The sequence below is a fragment of the Paroedura picta genome, chromosome 3, assembly GCF_049243985.1.
Source record: "Paroedura picta isolate Pp20150507F chromosome 3, Ppicta_v3.0, whole genome shotgun sequence".
NCBI lineage: Eukaryota > Metazoa > Chordata > Lepidosauria > Squamata > Gekkonidae > Paroedura > Paroedura picta.
In genome coordinates this window covers 168,026,240-168,045,576 of record NC_135371.1, presented here as the reverse complement: position 1 = coordinate 168,045,576, position 19,337 = coordinate 168,026,240, and the positions used below count along the sequence as shown (strand labels likewise).

Here is a 19,337-nt window from a genome sequence, read left to right as displayed (position 1 = left end):
CATTCTCCTTCCCTTTCCTCTCCCCACAACAGACACCCTGTGAGGTGGGTGAGGCTGAGAGAGCCCTGAGATTACTGAAGAAGAAGAGTTGGTTCTTATATGCCGCTTTTCTCTACCTGAAGGAGTCTCAAAGAGGCTTACAGTCGCCTTCCCAACAAACACCCTGTGAGGGAAGTGACGCTGAGAGAGCTCTCAGAGAACTGTGAATGGCCAGGTCAGCCAGCTGGAGGAGGAGGAGTGGGGAATCGAACCCGGTTCTCCAGATCTGAGGCTGCCGCTCTGAACCTCCATAACCACCTTCTTGGGGAAAAAGGAAGGAAGAAGGCTAATAAGTGTTATGGCACAGGGCCAGAAACCAGATGCGCCACACTTGACAGATCCCATCTCCCCAGATGCATCCGTCCGCCTTCCTTTGGCAGCGGATCAAGGAAGAGTAACGGAAGACTCCCCCGGAGGAGTAAACTGCCGATACAAATCAATGATCTTTTACGAACGGTCTGACTTGAGCGCCCAAAGCAGAAGTTGAGGGAACTGGAGTGGGGTGAGCGGAGTGTTTTGAGGAACACACTCGCGGCCTTTTGCCAAAGGAGGCTGGCCTGTCACAGTGACCTTACCCCGAGCTCTGCCAGGAAGAGAACAGAAGGGCCTTTTGAAGCCTTCGCTGTGCTTTCCATATACTGAAAGGGGTGAGGGGGGTAATCTTTTATCCCCACTGTTACGTCTCCCTTGCCCTGCAACTGGGGGGAGGTGGAGAGCCGGAAGGCGGTGACAGCCACTGTGAGAAGTAAAGCAGTCTTTGCCAAGACACAGCAGTCCCAAATCCTTTCGACCCCCCTCCCCCCCCAAAAAAGGGCGGGGGAAAGAAAAAGAGGAACTTCCTGGATGCATGGACCTGCAGGAAACAGGTAGCAATTTCAACTCTGGGAATGGTGTGGGTTAGGATGGTATGTTGGAGAAGAAGAGGCTGAGGAGGGCCAAGGTTGCTCTCTTGAGGCTGGTCCTGCATTGAGCAGGGGGTGGGACTGGATGGCCTGTCTGGCCCCTTCCAACTCTGGGATTCTATGATTCTAAGCAGTGGCTGGACAGAGACTTCTCCTGGATGCTTTAGGCTGATCCTGCATTGAGCAAGGGAGCACTAGATGGCCTGTCTGGCCCCTCCCAACTCTGGGATTCTAGAGAGCCAGTTTGGTGTAGTGGTTAGGAGTGCGGACTTCTAATCTGGCAAGCCGGGTTCGATTCCCCACTCCCCCACATGCAGGCAGCTGGGTGACCTTGGGCTAGCCACGGCACTGATAAAACTGTTCTGACCGAGCAGTGATATCAGGGCTCTCTCAGCCTCACCCACCCCACAGGGTGTCTGTTGTGGGGAGAGGAATGGGAAGGCGACTGTAAGCCGCTTTGAGCCTCCTTCGGGTAGAGAAAAGCGGCATGTAAGAACCAACTCTTCTTCTTCTTCTACGATTCTAAGCAGAGGCTGGACTGATACCTATCCTGGATGCTTTAGGATGCTTTGGGCTGATCCTGCATTGAGCAGGGGGTTGGACTGCATGGCCTGTATGGCCCCTTCCAAACTTGGAATTCTACCTAAGTGGAAGCAATTTGCAGGTTTTATGTGGCATCCAGGAGTTTTTTTTCTTCATCTGCTGTTGTTACAACCCTGTCGGGCGGGTTAGGTCGAGAGCTCGCGACCGTCCCAAGTTCACCTTGTGCGGTTCACAGTCCAAGTAAGGTCTGAAATCCATAACCAGTTCGAGGGCTGCAAGTACCCTCCACAGTTTCCACATCACCCTAAGCAGAGTTATCCCCTTCCAAGACCACTGACAACGGTGCAACTTTGCTTAGGACCGCATCAGCTAGTGTCTGGAGTTCTGAGGATGGGACTGGCAGGGGGGAGGGTGGATTATCTTTCTCCAAATCTTCCCACCATCACCACCACCATCGTCACCCCAAGGAATAGCCAGATCAGGGTAGCCCACCCTGGCTTGATCTCATCAGATCTCGGAAGCCAAGCAGAATCGGCCCTGATAACATTTGGATGGGCGACTGACCGAGGAATAGCAGGGTCGTGACATGGAGACAGGCCATGACAAACCACCCCTGTTCACCTCTTGTCTTGAAAACTCCACGGAGTCGCAGTCAGTCACCTGTGACTTGATGGCCCAAATAGAATAAAAGCTGTAAAAAGGTGGTGATTTTGAGCAGAACCATGCAACGACATACGGGGTGCGGGTTAGTTCTTTGGCCAGGGAGACTCTTCAAGCAGTCTTCAAGCAAAGGTTGGATACACACTTTTCTTGGATGCTTTAGGATGCTTAGGGCTGATCCTGCATTGAGCAGGGGGTGGGACTAGATGGCCTGTATGGCCCCTTCCAACTCTATGATTCTATGACTCACATTCAGATTCACACTCAACCACAGGGCTCAGCAAGTGTCCTTGTGCAGTCACAGAATCCTAGAATCCTAGACTTGGAAGGTCCCTCTAGGCCAGTGGTTCTCAACCTTCCTAATGCCACAACCCTTTCATACAGTTCCTCATGTTGTGGTGACCCCCAGCCATAAAATTATGCAAGAAAGTAAACCAAAATGGGCCAATGGCATGAAGATCCATTGTTCGTGATTGTATATAAGTTGTTTTCTTCCCTGGGTTCCTTAGTTCAGTTCTGCCTCTTGTCCCGCCAAGTTGTGCCGCCACCTGGAGTGCCTGGCGGGAGACTGCGCTGAGCTGGAGGCACTGCTGGAGCGGCTGGCGGCTGAGCGCAGGTGCCTGTAGGAGGAGCGCCCCCCCCTGCTAAGCCGCGACCCCTGTGAAAGGGTTGTTTGACCTCCAAAGGGGTCCCGGCCCCCAGGTTGAGAACCACTGCTCTAGGATCACCTAGCCCAACAACCCACAGAATGCAGTCCTGGCTCTCAGCCTAACCTACCTCGCAGGGTGACTTTTAGGAGAAAAGTAGAGAAAGCTGGCTGTTGCCAAAAGCTGGCTACAACCAACCCACGTTCGAGAGCGTCCCTGCTACGATATACTGGCTCCAACCGCCAGGTTGCATTACAACAGCCACAAGGCTGTGGAGCCAAGATTTTATCTGAGTTTCATTCAAGCAACAACTTCTGGTCTTTTGGGAAGCTCCCAACAGGCCCAGAGGGACAGGTCTCATCCCTTTACCAGAGGCGGAACAGATTGTTATATAACAGGTAGTGCTGCCTACCTCCGTGCTATTAAAGAGTTTTGGCTGCCTATTTCCACACACGAAGCCTCTTGGCGTAGTGGTGAGGAGTACGAACTTCTCATCTGGTGAGCCGTTTTTGATTCTGCGCTCCCGCATATGCAGCCAGCTGGGGGACCTTGGGCTCGCCACAGCGCTGAGAAAGCTGTTCTGACCGAGCAGGAATCTCAGGGCTCTCTCAGCCTCACCTCCCTCACAGGGTGTCTGTTGTGGGGAGAGGGAAGGGAAGGTGAACGGAAGCTGCTTTGAGACTCCAGGTAGAGAAAAGCGGCATATAAGAACCAACTCTTCTGCTTTTTAAGGAGCAGGCCTGTTGGGTAATCCTAGTCTCCTGTAAAAAAGAAGGAGAAGGAGAAGGAGAAGGAGAAGGAGAAGGAGAAGGAGAAGGAGAAGGAGAAGGAGAAGGAGAAGGAGAAGGAGAAGGAGAAGGAGAAGGAGAAGGAGAAGGAGAAGGAGAAGGAGAAGGAGAAGGAAGACGAGGACGAGTGTCTCTGAAAGATGTCCGGGTTAGCACTATCTTGTCGAATCTTGGAAGCTACGAAGGGTCAGCCCAGGTTAATACTTAGATGGGAGACCACCAAGGAAGCCCAGTGTTGCTGCAGAGCAGCAGGCAATGACCACCCACCTGTGAATATTGTCATGAAAACCTACTGCAGTGACCCCCCACATGGTGGTGCCAACAGCTTTCTCGGTGCCTGTAGAAAGTGAGGGGCAAGGGAGGGAGGAGGCTTCTGTCCAGCAAACCTTCTAATTGGCCACTAGAGATCTGGTTGATGGATGTTTGTTTGTTCTGCACCTGCCATTTGAGCACAAGGATCCACACTGTGATTGAAGGCAAGCTCTGGTAGCCATCTTGCGGCTGGCTCCGCCTCCTGTGGCAGCCGTTTTGTGGGTCTGCACGCAACATGGTGTGTCAGAGTTCCAAAGGTGCCCACGGGTTCAAAAAGGCTCGCAACCCCTGCCCTACAAGATAGAATCATAGAATCATAGAGTTGGAAGGGGCCATGCAGGCCATCTAGTCCAACACCCTGCTCAACGCAGGATCAGCCCAGAGCATCCTAAAGCATCCAAGAAAAGTGTGTATCCAACCTTTGCTTGAAGACTGCCAGTGCCAAGATCATCATAAAGGGACTGCAACCTGACAGCAAATAACACTTGATTTAAATACCGCCCCTTGCTATGACGTCTCAGGGGGGAGGGGGGGGCTCTTTGCCACATGCCATTTGCTAGATTTCACAATAAGAAAAGTTCTTTTGGCACAGATGAGCCATCCAGGGTGTGGTCTGCACGGGGCTTTTTACCCACTGCCAGCTAGAATAAATCCCTGCCGTCTACACTGAATTTAATTTCCACTTTGATTTTGGGTGCTTTACATTTTCCCTCTGCAACATGCACAACTGATTCGTGGTGACCCTACCGTTCCGCCGCGATATCCAGAAGTGGATATAAGCCTCGATATTTGAAAAATTGGCATCAGTAAATGTGCAGATCTCTGCTTTTTGTGAATTAATTGCTACCTCGTGTCTCCAATGCAGTCTTCCCTGATTGACCAGGGTGTCAGTTCAAAGGCTTCCTGGTTCCTGGCTGCAAGGCATCCCTTAAAGTGACTGCGCTCCAGAAGCCCTAACTTTTCTCAGCAGAGATTTGCCTCCTGTTATTTCTGTCTCCTGTGCTGTCTCCAAGCCTCTCCCTCCCCCCCTCATTCAAGAATAGAAAGAGACGCCTGCTGCAATTGGCAACCCTCCCCGCTCTGAGCTTTCTCCAATCGACTGCAGAACATTTTCTGTTTCAGTTGGGGGGGGGGGAATAGAGGAGTTCAAATCGATCTGAATTCAGCAGGATCCACAACAGAAAATATAAAGTATGTGCAGAATCAGCCCAGCTCTCCCCTGCCCCCTGGTAAACCAAGCTCGGGAAATTGGGTCTGCTTTCCTCCACGACTTAGTAAACAGGAACGAGATTGAGCACAAGTTCCATCTTGACCTCCCTGGGATTTAACAGCAACAAATCCAATTTATTACAAGCTGGTGTTCCAAACACCTTTGGGTGAAATTTAATGAATGCTATGAGGCTGAGGGAGGGTCCTCTCATCCCACCCACCCTGTCCTGGACAGGAACACTGGGCAACCTAAGCCCCATTAGACTTCTTCTTGCGGAAATAAAAGACAGAGCCATCCCTGCATGAAACAGCGTCTGGTTTACCATCCGGCCTGTTGGAGCATAGGAGGCGCTTGTACTTACAGAAGATCCCTCAAGGCCGTCTTGAAGATGATCCGGAGGAACCTCCAGCCGCCGCAGCCGATGTAGATGCCCAGAGCGGCCGCCACGCTCCACGCCCAGGGCATGCCGAAAAACCGCATGAGGCCGAGCGTTCCGAACGCAGCCGTGCAGACGCCGATCATGTACATTCTGAAGACAAAAAGAGACGGATGACTGCAGTTTGAACTTTGGGGACAACTGAATCTTTGTGGCGGACCAGTGGAGCGCCACGTCTGCGGGACAGAGCTTGAATTGGACGGCTCTCGTCAGAGAAAGAGCGCCTCTCCGGGAAGTCTTACGCAGGAGAGTCTACCTTACCGTGATGCCTTCTTTGATGTAACTGCCACCCTCTGATGCTGCACCTGATACAAAACACAATGGCCCTTCCATTTCCTGAAAGGTCAGGCCAGCCACAGGTATATTATACCAGCAATCCACTATTATGCACAGTCGCTAGGCTACTTTTGATCTATGGGGGAACTCTGAGAGACTACTTAATAGTATGATCCGGGTACCGTGACACAAAGGATCCATACAGGGACTCTCTCAATGCAGCCTATTGACGGCAGAGAATCACCAGAGTTCACGCCCGGAATGCTTTGTGCGGCGTTGTAAACTTTTGATTTGTTTTTGTCCCTGGCTTGAACTAGATCAACCAAAATGAACTGCCCATCCGCAAAACAAAAACCCTGGTTTAATATCGTCCACATATAATCTCGCTATTCTTTTAATACATTTTAACCTTTCATATCCATTTGTGGCATTTAAGACAGAATTAGAGTACACGTGAGAATGATATATAGGGGAGGAGAGATTCTTGACGGGAGAAAAGCTGGTGGGTGACCTTGGGCAAATCCCAGTTCTCTCAGAGCTCTCTCAGCCCCACCTATCCCACCGGGTGTCTATTGCAGGGAGAGGAAGAAAAGGCGATGGTAAGCCGCTTTGAGACTCCTTCGGGTAGCATAATACAGGTTGTAAAAAAAAATAACAGCTCTTCTTCTTCTAAACTTAATTCTTCTATTGTTTTCCAAAAGAAAGCACTACATTCCTTCCAGTCACAGGAAAGAGAATAAACGAGAACCCGATGTTATCTTTAAAATATCCACCTTTTTTTCCCAAGCGTAAAATGTCATGAAGTACGGTCTGCTTTCTCAGGTGCAGAGCCAAGTCAGTGGATCTAGCTGATGAAGATTTATACTGTGGGATATTTTTGCCTAAACGGATTAGCATGGCTGTGGGAGTGGGCGTAGACACTGCCGTCAGGTCACAGCTGACTTATGGGAACCTTGTAAGGTTTTCAAGGCGAGAGAAAACCAGAGACGGTTTGCCCACTGTTTGCCTCCACGTCCCAGCCCTTGTATTCCACAGAGGCCTCCCATCCAAATTGGGCTGGCCTTGCTTAGCTTCTAAAATATGACCAAAGGGGGCTAGCCTGGACTATGCATTAGCGAAGCTACCCGTGTGGAATTATCAGCCGACAGCCTATCATAGAGCCAGTTTGGTGTAGTGGTTAGGAATGTGGACTTCTAATCTGGCACGCCAGGTTCGATTCTGCACTCCCCCACATGCAACCAGCTGGGTGACCTTGGGCTCCCCACAGCACTGATAAAACTGTTCTGACCGAGCAGTGATATAAGCGCTCTCTCAGCCTCACCCACCCCACAGGGTGTCTGTTGTGGGGAGAGGAAAGGGGAGGCGAATGGAAGCCGCTTTGAGACTTCTTCGGGTAGAGAAAAGCAGCATATAAGATCCAACTCTTCTTCTTCAGTAATCTCAGCGCTCTCTCAGCCTCACCCACCTCACAGGGTGTCTGTTGTGGGGAGAGGAAAGGGAAGGCGACTGTAAGCCGCTTTGAGCCTCCTTCGGGTAGGGAAAAGCGGCATATAAGAACCAACTCTTCTTCTTCTTCTTCATAGGGGTGGCCAAACAGTGGCCCTCCAGATGTCCATGGACTACAATTCCCATGAGCGCCTACCGACAGAGGCTCATGGGAATTGTAATCCATGGACATCTGGAAGGCCACCGTTTGGCCACCCTTGGCCTAGCCTCTTATTGCCCAGTGCCCAAATCCAGAAGCAATTTTATCATGGAGAGTCTGAAGACCCTTCCTCTCTCGCTTTAATAGCGCAATCCTAAGCAATGTTTTCTTGGCCATCTAAATAGGCTTCCTCGGGAGGTGGTGAGTTCTCCATCTTTGGAAATTTTGAAGCAGAGGGTGAAGAGCCATCTGACAGACAGGCTGATTCTGTGGAGGTCCAAGGGGGTGGCAGGTGACAGTGGATGAGCGATAGGGTTGTGAGTGTCCTGCATAGTGCAGGGGGTTGGACTAGATGACCCAAGAGGTCCCTTCCAACTCTATGATTCTATGATGCTAAACTTATTGGGGTGGGGGGAAGGGCTTTGAGGATTTTAGCTCTGCTTAGGATGAATTCCTTTTACTTTCATTTTGCAAATGTTCCCTTGGCTGCCAATTGGTTACCAGGTTTAGTTTAAGGCAGACTTCTTCAACCTTTTCACCGCGGAGGAAACCATGAGACATTTTTCAGTCTTTGAGGAACCCCAGAACTAGGCCGGGAGTGATGTCAGCTGGCCACAGCCTCCCAGATCTGGGACAGGAGGAGAACACCAAGAACAAAACTGCACTTACCCACAGTAGCAAAAGAGACTGCACAAAGAGTCATAGAATGATAGAATAATAGAGTTGGAAGGTACCTCCATCATCTAGTCCAACCCCCCACACTATGCAGGACACTCACAACCCTCTCACTCCTCCACTGTAATCTGCCACCCCCTTGAACCTTCACAGAATCAGCCTCTCCATCAGATGGCTCTCCAGCCTCTGTTTAAAAATTTCCAAAGATGGAGAATCCACCACCTCCCGAGGAAGCCTGTTCCACTGAGAAACCACTCTCACTGTCAGGAACCTCTTCCGGATTTCATCCCGTGGGTTCTGGTCCATCCCTTCGGGGCAAGAGAGAACAACTCTCCATCCTCTACATGGCACCCTTTTCAATACTTGAAGATGGTTCTCAGATCCCTTCTCAGTCGTCTCCTTTCCAGGCTAAACAGACCAAGCTCCCCCAATCTTTCCTTCTACGTCTTGGTCTCCAAACCCCTCACCATCTTTGTTGCCCTCCTCTGGACACGCTCCAGTTTGTCTACATCCCTCTTCAACTGAGGTGCCAAAAACTGAACACAGGACTCCAAGTGAGGCCGAACCAGAGCAGAGTAAAGCGGTACCATCACCTCCCGTGATCTGGACATGATACGTGCTTGAGTAAAGCCATTTCCACATCAATACAATCCCAAAGAATAAAGGGAGAGGCAGAAACATTCATACTTCAGAGCGGTAGGACAGATCTGTTCGCAGGTCTGCGGAGGAGAAAAAGGAAGGGCTGAGAGGCACTGAGAAATATGGCATCATCATGAACCATGAGTTGGTGTCAAGACATGTTATAAAACACCTATGAAACGGTGTTCATGTCTTTTTAACTTGCACACCAGCATCGGGAGCCAAGTCCGAAATCACACAAACTCCAGATTTCAACACTGGACGGATGGATTGAAATAAAAACGTCCAGCCATGTCAACGGTGTTTCCAGCTTGATAAGTACCGACTGTGGCACCAAACACGTTGGCTCACTTTTCCCCTCTGCTTTTTATTTCAGCTTCAGAGCTGCTGGCTCACAAGTCGAGATCTAATAAAGATACCAGAGGAGTTCAACGTGGAGAAAAAGAACGGCTGTTAACAATCTACATGGACGATTTGGTGTTCTCTCACACAAATCTGCCAGGAGCTATACAGCCTACAAAGGAAGCACTCTTACAATTCAATCAGATTTCGGGCCTCAGGGAAAGAAAATCTAATATGCTGTACCATCATATTCTCCCTACAATTTGACTCAAATGCCTCTCACACTTTATGCCATTCATGCAGAAAAGTTTCAGATGTCTTGGAATATCTATTCCTAAAAAATTTAATAAAATGTAGCAATAAATAAAATATTGTGGAGACAGATAAAAATGGATCTGATTAGACGGGCAAAGCAGAAAACATCTGGGACTATTCGAATTGCAGCAATTAAAAGGCCCGCTCTTCCAAAATCATCTTGGCTATTCTGCATAGCACCTCTTCATGTTTCAGATAAGATCCGGAAGGATTGGCAACAGTCAAGAACAGCGGAGACTACTAGGTTGGTCAAGAACAGATTCCGTAGACTGACTAGTCAAGCAATGGTCAAGTATTGTAATCCTGTGAGCTTACTGATCTTTAGTCACTCTTAGGAGAACATAACAGAAGCCATGATGGGTCAGGCCAATGGCCCATCCAGTCCAACACTCTGTGTCACAAAGTAGCCAAAACCCAGGGGCCATCAGGAGGTCGACTAGCAGCCTTAAGAACCTAAGAGAAGCCATGTTGGATCAGGCCAATGGCCCATCCAGTCTAGCACTCTGTGTCAACACAGTGGCCAAAACCCAGAGGCCATCAGGAGTTCCTCCAGCGGCTATAAGAACATAAGAGAAGCCATGTTGGATCAGGCCAAGGGCCCATCTAGTCCAACATTTTGCGTCACACAGTGACTAAAATCCAGGAGCCATCAGGAGGTATACCAGCGGCTTTAAGACCATAAGAGAAGCCATGTTGGATCAGGTCAATGGCCCATCCAGTCCAACACTTTGTGTCACACAGTGGCCAAAACCCAGGAGCCATCAGGAAATCCCCCAGTGGCTTTAAGACCATAAGAGAAGCCATGTTGGATCAGGCCAATGGCCCATCCAGTCCAACACTCTGTGTCACACAGTGGCCCAAACCCAAGGGCCATCAGGAAGTCCCCCAGTGGCTTTAAGACCATAAGAGAAGCCATGTTGGATCAGGCCAATGGCCCATCCAGTCCAACACTCTGTGTCACACAGTGGCCAAAATCCAGGAGCCACCAGGAGGTCCACCAGCGGGGCCAGAATTCCAGAAGCCCTCCCACTGTTGCCTTCCAAGCACAAAGAATACAGAGCATCACTGACCCCCATTTAGACCTTCTGGCTAACACCCACTCATGAACCTCTGGTAACTAAAATCAGAACTCCAATGCATTAACCATTATTGCAAAATAATAAAATCAACTTTTGAAAAAGTTCCAGTGACTTGTTCCAACCTATAAACAATCTTATGCAAGATTTCTATAGAGTTCGCTGAACAGTTCTTCCCTTTGGCTTTTATCTTAGATATATATCTGGGTCAGCAGACAATTTCAATTTAAAAAAAAAGAGGAGAAAAGAAATGGAAACAGAAATAAAGCACAGTGACACTAACTACTGAAAACAAATGTCAAACTTTAAAGGCATTTATGCTGAGCAGGCTTTAGGGCAGATTTAAGATGTTGGCATGAACAACAGGCAGTCTGTGACCACTGCATCTTGCGAGAGCGCTAGGGTCAAGTGACCAAAATGTACCGAGGATACCCGGCCCCATAATGATAAAACTGGCCTCAACCAGGACGAGGGTCTTTTCAGCCCTGGACTAATACGATTAGAGCCCTAGGGACCTTAATGTGTTTGCAGGGCGGACAGAGCAGTTCCAACAGGCTCATGGTTGAGGCCTAGGATTAAACAGCATGAGAAGGAGAAGGAGAAGGAGAAGGAGAAGGAGAAGGAGAAGGAGAAGGAGGAGAAGGAGAAGGAGAAGGAGAAGGAGAAGGAGAAGGAGAAGGGTCTCTGAAAGATGTCCGGGCTAGCACTATTTTATTGCTTTTCTCTATCAGGGCTCTCTCAGCCTCACCTCCCTCACGACGATGATCACGAGGTCCTTGGGCTCGCCACGGCACTGATAAAACTGTTCTGACTGAGCAGTAATATCAAGGCCTTTCAGCCTCACCCACCTCACAGGGTGTCTGTTGTGGGGAGAGGAAAGGGAAGGCGAACATAAGCCGCTTTAAGACTCCTTTACGTAAAGAAAAGCGACATATAAGAACCAACTCTTCTTCTTCAGTAATTTTAGGGCTCTCTCAGCCTCCCCTCCCTCACAAGGTGTCTGTTGTGGGGAGAGGAAAGGGAAGGTGACTGTAAGCCGCTTTGAGACTCCTTCGGGTAGAGAAAAGCGACATATAAGAACCAACTCTTTCTTCTTCTTCTCCTTCTCCTTCCTATTACAAGCACACTTCTGAACATCCCCCCCCCCTTTTGTAGCTGCTGCTTTGTTTTAAATTGGCAATGAAATACAGAGTACGCAACAGAGCCTAAATTAAGTCATTCCTGATCCGCTGCTTAGGTTTCATTTGTTCTGCTCATGTTTAATTTGGCTGTTTCGTGTACACTTTTGGACATGGGGTAGGGGGGCTGCTTTTAAGTTACTGTGTTAAGAGACTGTTGGGTTGTTTTTGAAGGTTTCCCGTGGGACTGGGCTGAGTTTCAATCCATTTTAAATTTTCTCGTGTCATGACCTGAGAACCTTTGGGCAGGAAGGCAGGATGCAAAACCGTTCAATTAAGTTACTCTGTGCAACACTATCAATCGGTTAGGCACCAGCCTCAAATACCGAGGCATGCGAAAATTTAAGATCACGAATGGTCTGGAGAAAGCAGACAGGTATTTTTCACCTCCTCATGCTATCGTCTTCAGCAATTAGGACGCTTGCATAAGATTTATTTATTTAATTTATACGCCGCCCTCTCGGTAAACCGGCTCAGGGCAGCGTACAGGGTCAATTAAAACGAGACGTAATTAAATTGATACATATGAAAATCAGGTAAAGCGATGTTTAAAACCATCATTAACTAACAGCAACATCATCAACGGCTGCTAATATTTCTAGAGCCATCACTTTGAATAGATCTGTTGCCTAAGACAGGGGTGGTCAGCCTGTGGGCCTCCAGATGTTCACGGACTACAATTCCCATGAGCCCCTGCCAACAAACGCTGGCAGGGGCTCATGGGAATTGTGGTCCGTGAACATCTGGAGGCCCACAGGTTGACTACCCCTGGCCTAAGAGGTAGACGTGGGGATGGGGAAAAAGGAAAATGTTGTCTTTTTTGGTTTTTCCAGAATAAATTTGTATTCCCTTACCCTCGGCGTATAATTTTACGTTATGATTATAATGATTATTGTATGACTATTGTATGATTATTGTATGACATACAATTGTATGATTATTGTATGACTATGATAGGGACAAAGCCCGTTGCATTCAGGAATACAACGGGCGCTAGCTTGAAGGGGGTGGAAGAACTCTGTGGATGTCCTCTCCCTCCCCACAGGACCTGGGAAGGCTGCAAGATGGAGGCCTCCGGGAAGGGAAATCACCGGCAGGGGCAGCTCTCATGCAGCAGGGATCTGCAGCCTCCGAGCCTCGGAGGGAAGTGGAAGGAGGAGGGGGTAGTCAGGGGTGTGGGGAAGAATGTGATTGGCTGGCTGCTGGACAGCCAGGCAAGCCAGTTGGAGGAGGAGGCACTCAGGGGTGGGACGGCCGCTCTGAGTGGGTATTAAGGGCTGAGTGGCACTTGAGCCATCAGACCAGCTCCTCCTCCAAGAATCAAATGGATGATCCTATTTCCGCACTGGCTTGTTTCTGCATCAGGAACACGAACGGAATCACATCTGACATGGATTGGGGGCGAGGGAAACGGCTGTCAAACTGCAAGCACAGATTTTCCAAGGCAAGAGAAGTTGAGTGGTGGGCTGCCATTGCCTGCCTCTGCCTGGCAGCCCTGGACTTCCTCAGTGGTCTCCCACCCAAATATTACACAGGGCCAAACCCTACTTAGCTGCCGAGATCGGACACGACTGGGCTATCCTGGGCCAGCCAGATGAGGGGTGATTTCGGCTACACCTCAGGTGTATTGTGGGACACTCTCAGTCACCACTTTTTGAAAATGCGAGAAGAGGGGAGGAGACCTGGAGATTGTTCCAAAGAAAGCAAAATATAACAACGAAACACAAGAAAGGGTACAGAATTGATGGCACAAGGGATCCAGGTTTGCTTAGCTCTTGGAGAAAAGGCACCCCAAAGAGCACAGTAGCCAGTCTCATCTGGCAGCAATGAAGATGACCAACAGCTATTCACTTGTGTCACAAGGCAAAGGAGAAGAATCTGGGAAGATTTCGACAGGAGAGTAGGGAACAACTTCAGAGCCATGCGTTAGGCCAGGGGTAGTCAAACTGCGGTCCTCCAGATGTCCATGGACTCCAATTCCCATGAGCCCCTGCCAGCATTAGCTGGCAGGAGCTCATGGGAATTGGAGTCCATGGACATCTGGAGGGCCACAGTTTGACTACCCCTGCGTTAGGCAACCAAACAGATTACTTAGTAGCAAGGAGCAATCACCCTTATCAGGGTGTGCGGGATTTTTTTTTTCTTTTAAAAAAGGAGACAAGTGTTCGCCAGAGACAGAGGTGACCCCGTGGATAAGGGGTTAATCCCTGAAACTTGCTTTACAGAAGGAACAGAAAGTCTGCCTTCCAAACCCCCGCAGGCAATCCGTTTATCTCACACCTACACTGGCCCCCGCCAGGTCTTTTCCAATTAAGCACATTCCCAGACATAGCCAAACAAATAATTACATTTCCCGCCGCTGCCAATACATGTCACGTGTCCGATGCATGTCACCGAGAAATGACAGTTTCTCGGGCCAGAGATTTCCTCGCTTCGCATTGCGTTTGACCCGTCCAGCCGACCTCCTTTTGAAACCTGACTGAAGCCGGCAACTAAAGGGCTTAGGTTACAGCACGGCATGGCATGGCATGACCTTGGGCCGCATTTTCTATCTAACCTCCCTCACAGGGTTGTTGCAAGGATAAAACGGAGGTCAGGAGAAGGCTGCAAGCTGTTTTGGGTTCCCAGTCAGGGTACAAATGAATAGAATCAAAGAGCTGGGGGAGACCTCCAGGGTCATCTCGTCCAACCCCTGCAGATTGCAGGAAATTCACAACTACCTGCCCACCCACAGCGACCCCAGTTCCATGTCCAGATGATGCCCCTTCCGCCCGCAAAAAGAACAGAATCCCTGGCCAGTCTGGCTGAAGGAAATTTGCCTCCCAACCCCCAAGTGGCGATCAGCGCTTCCCTGGGCATGCAAGAAAGGGCCACGAGAGCCAACTGACACAATCCCTTCTGCCCACCCACTCACAATCTGCCTAAATTCACAGAATCAATCAATAAATTACTCTGAAAAAAACCCTAACCACAACAACACACCCCAAACACTGTGCCAATCTCTTCTTTTCTCCTGGACTCCACTCCAAGAAGGGAAACATACACCCCAGCCATGTCTAAAGAGGGGAAAATTTAATTGCAATAGACTTCCAAATCTATTCGGAAGCACACAAGCAAGGGCCGATGATTGGAAGACACTGGACAGCCCCTGCCCAGGAATGCTCAGGAAAACTCTGCCTAGATGGATCTTGTGTTTAAAGGTGCATTGGTTTGTCAAGGTTAATGCTGACTACTCAAATCTCACTCATCACCTGTGTGTGGTGCAGTGGTTAAGAGTGCCAGACTAGTCCCGGGAAGATCCAGATTCGAATCCCCAAGGAAGCTCGCTGGGTGACCTTGGGCCAGCCACACTCCCTCAGCCCAGCCTACCTCGCAGGACAGCTGTGAGGTTGACAGGGATATTTATATCCCAGCTTTTGCCCTAACGGGGACCCCAAAGCAGCTGACGTCATTCTCCTCGCCTTTATTTTACCCTCACCACAACCCTGTGAGGTAGGGTACGCAGCATGCATGTGACTGGCCCGAAGGCACCCAGCAAGCTCTGAGAGAATGGGTGAGGATCCGAACCCGGATCTCCCAGATCCTAGACTTAACATTTCACCCGCTAGTCTTAACGGCACAGTTGTGTGGCTAGGAGAGGAAGCCAACCATGCGTGGAAGATGAACCTCACACAGGACCCCCAAATAGTCCCCACCATCAATACCCCCACCCACCCCCAGCCTCAAGCCACCCCCTTTGGGGAGGTCACTTTCCATCAACACCAAAGCCCTAATAACATGGGGGGACCCTAATTAAGAAACCTTCAGCCAGCCGAACAAAGTTCTCCTTCCCCCTCCTGCACCTTCGCCCCGTTACCAGGGCAATACCATCGCCCCCGTTGCCAAGGATAAAGGGCAGACTCCTTCCCGTCCCCCACGGTTGCCATGGCGACCCAGAAATCCCGTACCTGAGGCTTCCCAACCGGAGACTTCGCCCAGCGCCGTCTCCCTCGCTCAGGCAGCGGACGGCCGCTAGAGAAAACACCTCCCTGGCCGCGCTGGGGGGGAGGGGCGTGGCCAGGGCGGAAAGCCCCGCCTCCCTCCCGCTGGAGGAGCGGCAAACACTACAGAGAGGCGGCGGGATAGAAGGGCCGCGAGGAGAGCGGCCGCGAGCACAAAGAGATAAGGAAATGGCTTCGGCCAGCGCGGTTGACACTTCCGGTGCAGAATTGAGAGTGGGGGGTGAAAGGGGTTGCTTCAGGTGATCTGACGCAGCAGAGTGATATTTGAGTCCGGCGGCACTTTGAAGGCCAACGACATTTTATTCGAGGCGCGAGCTTTCGATAGCTCGGCCTTTTTGTTTTGTTTTTTGTCTGAACTGGGATGTCTGGGAAATAACCCTGGAAGAGGCAGATAAGCTCCACAAGTGTCCAAGGGAAGGGGAAGTGCGCCACTCGGTGCTCTGATTAAGAGCCGGTGTTTTATTTTGACCGGAAATGCAGGTTGTACGCAGGTCTCTATAGCAGCTGGGGAAAATAGTTAGGTTGGCGTCCTGGTAACCAAGGCAACAGAGCTCGCGCGGGGCGGCACGCCCCCTGCAGCGTCAGGCCTCCTTTGTGACGTCAGACAGGGGATGCAGGCGGGACTGTTTAATAGCTGGAAAGAATTTTAACGTTATGCCTGTGTGTGTGTATTTAGTTTTATATGCTATTGGTTATGTGCTGTTGCTTTAGGATGCTTAGGGCTGATCCTGCGTTGAGCAGGGGGTTGGACTAGATGGCCTTTATGGCCCCTTCCAACTCTAGGATTCTATGATTCTAACTCTATATATTTCTTATTTGGGTCTTTTTTTGTTTGCATTTTTCCATTTGTGAGCAGCCTCAATCACTCATTGCTGCCCAGTGAGTTTCACAAAACTCAGGACAGGTTTCGAACCCGGGTCTCTCTGGTCTAAAGCCAACATACTTGAAATGCATAGCCTGTTTCCTCATTCTGGGTTAGAATCATAGAATCATAGAACGCTCAACGCAGGATTAGCCCTAAGCATCCTAAAGCATCCAAGAAATGTGTGTTTCCAACCTTTGCTTGAAGACTGCCAGTGAGGGGGAGCTCACCACCTCCTTAGGCAGCCTATTCCACTGCTGAACTACTCTGACTGTGAAAACCTTTTTCCTGATATCTAGCCTATATCATCGTACTTGAAGTTTAAACCCATTACTGCGTGTCCTCTCCTCTGCAGCCAGCAGAAACAGCATCCTGCCCTCCTCCAAGTGACAACCTTCATTAGAGAGGTATGTTGTTTACTGCAGTCAAGTCGCCTGTGATTTATGACAACCCTATGAATGAAGGAGGTCCACAAGGCATTAGGGGACGGGGAAATTATTTCTGTCGCCTGGAGGTTGGCAACGGTGAATCCTACTGGCTGCAATTGCAGGATGTGGGCAGAAGTCGCCGCAAGTGAAAGATGCAAACTGGTGACAGGCTTGACTAACCACCACGACTTTTGCCTCTGGTAATTCAGTTCTTATTGGAAGGAGGTGGACGGGTTGCTTCACTGGGATGGGGAATTTACTGTTGAAACAACTTCAGATAGGATGAGATACTTTCTTGTGAAATGTCCCTTATCTGGGGTAATCCCTCTAAGGGACCAAAAATGCAAACAAGGCTACTTTTAAAGCACATTCTCATTTGGCAACAAAAAGGACTTGCTAAACTCACAGAATTACAAAAACAAGAAACCCTTTGATGCTGGTTTTGAAATTGCATCATGACCGAAGGAAAGATGGACTGTATTTTTTTGAAGGCACTCATTAATGAATTAATGACTACAAGGTCACTACAAGAAAGGCAGTCGTTCCTCATTCCTTTCTGAATGCAATTCTAATCTATAAATATCTAACCTGTTTGGCCCCGAGTATCCAAAAGGTCATCTGCTTCTAATGAATCTGCCCATTCATTAAACCGGAGTCCCCAACATGGTGCCCGGCAGCACCGTGGCATCAACAGACATGTTTCCTGGCGCTCGCTAAGCGCTTTTAGAAAGTGGGCAAGGCCTCTTTTGGCCCAGAAAGGCCTCTTGGCCACTAAAGATTGGATTGGCTGCACAGATTTTTAGAAACGTGGCTTTGGTGGAAGATGCCAAGATCTTCACTGTGGAACTGATGGTAAGGTGTGACGGCCATTTTGTGACTGGCCCCACCTTCTTCGGCGGCCATTTTGCAGCAGGATTTCCTGAATTCCAACTGACAAAGCAAAGAGGGACATTCAAGTACCTGGAACTGCATCTTCCCATAAAATTCACGGATGCCTTCAGTACAGGAGTTTATGAACCCTTTGGGGAATGGGGTAGAAGTCTAAAGCTAACTAACTAAATAAAGATGATGTGAAGCCTTAAAAAAGATTAATTAGATCTTCGATCAATCATTTCTTTCTGATATGCTCTCTTGTTTTTTAATCATTTTTCAAACTTTCTCACCTTTTTGATCAAGGGGATTTTTATGCTGTGTTTTTTTTTAATTCGTCCTTTTAGCTTTTCTCCTTGATTGTTTTCCTTAAATTCCATTACCTGCTTGGAGCAAAAGTAAAGGTATCCCCTGTGCAAGCACTGGGTCATGTCTGACCCTTGGGGTGACGCCCTCTAGAGTTTTCTTGGCAGACTCAATACGGGGTGGTTTGCCAGTGCCTTCCCCAGTCATTACCGTTTACCCCCCAGCAAGCTGGGTACTCATTTTACCGACTCGGAAGGATGGAAGGCTGTCAACCTTGAGCCGGCTGCTGAGATCGAACTCCCAACCTCATGGGCAGAGCTTCAGACTGCATGTCTGCTGCCTTACCACTCTGCGCCACAAGAGGCTCGCTTGGAGCAAAGAAAGTTGCAAATTGTTCAATGTGGAAGGGGAAAAAAGGAGACTAACGAGAATAAGAAACGGGGACGTACAACAATCCCTTACGAAGAAGGCAATCTGGCTCCCTTTATGCCATAATAGGACACTAGTCTAGAGATGAACTGCAGTTCCACAGGAATCTCCAGGTCCTTCCTGGAGGCTGGCGTCCCAAGACATTCGTTTCCAATTGCTTTGCACAACGCTTGTAAATTTTACAGCAATATGTAAGTAGAACGGTTTGCACGCAAAACCTTGAAAGCTGCCTCTCTCCATCCTGTCCCACACATCCCGTTCTCATGACCTTTCCTCTACTTCAAGATCAGCAAAATGACTTCTGAGCCCTTTGGTTAACAGAGTGCCAGCCTATTGTTAGAGATAGCGCATGACTTCTCTGTTAGGGGAAGGGTTACTCATGCTCACTCATAGGGGCATGTGATTCCCAACGGTCTCCTCTAGGGGTGTCAGCCTACCTTCTCCCGTTATTACTGCTGATCTTAAGGTGAGCAAAATCAGTTCCCCTGGAGAAGACAGCGGTTTGAAATTTCTTTACTGCCCCTCTCGGTGTTACCAGCTCGGGGCAGTTCACATCATTTTAAAACACAAAATAGTAAGTAAAGAATCTGAAACAGGTAAAAATCAGTTACAAATATTCCAAACCCGCATCAGCCGGTAATCTTAGCTTCTGTGTCACCACATCCTGTTCAGGGGTAGGGTTGATCTTAAGGAGGGCCCATTCAGGTGGTATCGTTTAGTTGTTTACTGGCCCCCACCCAAAGCCTGGCGGAAGAGCT

The 19,337-nt window shown here is 49.3% G+C and overlaps 1 protein-coding gene across 3 annotated transcripts in view; it reads right to left on the bottom strand.

The window, feature by feature from the left end:
• SLC27A1 (solute carrier family 27 member 1) overlaps window positions 1-19,337 on the bottom strand; it is a 59,061-nt gene that overhangs the window by 37,301 nt on the left and 2,423 nt on the right. Inside the window, exons 1-2 of one of the 3 annotated variants that reach the window (XM_077329343.1) lie at window positions 15,631-15,771; window positions 5,463-5,630 (exon numbers count right to left, since the gene is read on the bottom strand). In XM_077329343.1, coding sequence (XP_077185458.1) covers window positions 5,463-5,629 — 167 coding nt within the window. In that variant the 5' untranslated portion in view covers window position 5,630; window positions 15,631-15,771. Of the gene's footprint in view, window positions 1-5,462; window positions 5,631-15,484; window positions 15,504-15,630; window positions 15,772-19,337 lie in introns of those variants that run through there. The other 2 variants (XM_077329346.1, XM_077329344.1) reach the window with 2 other exon arrangements.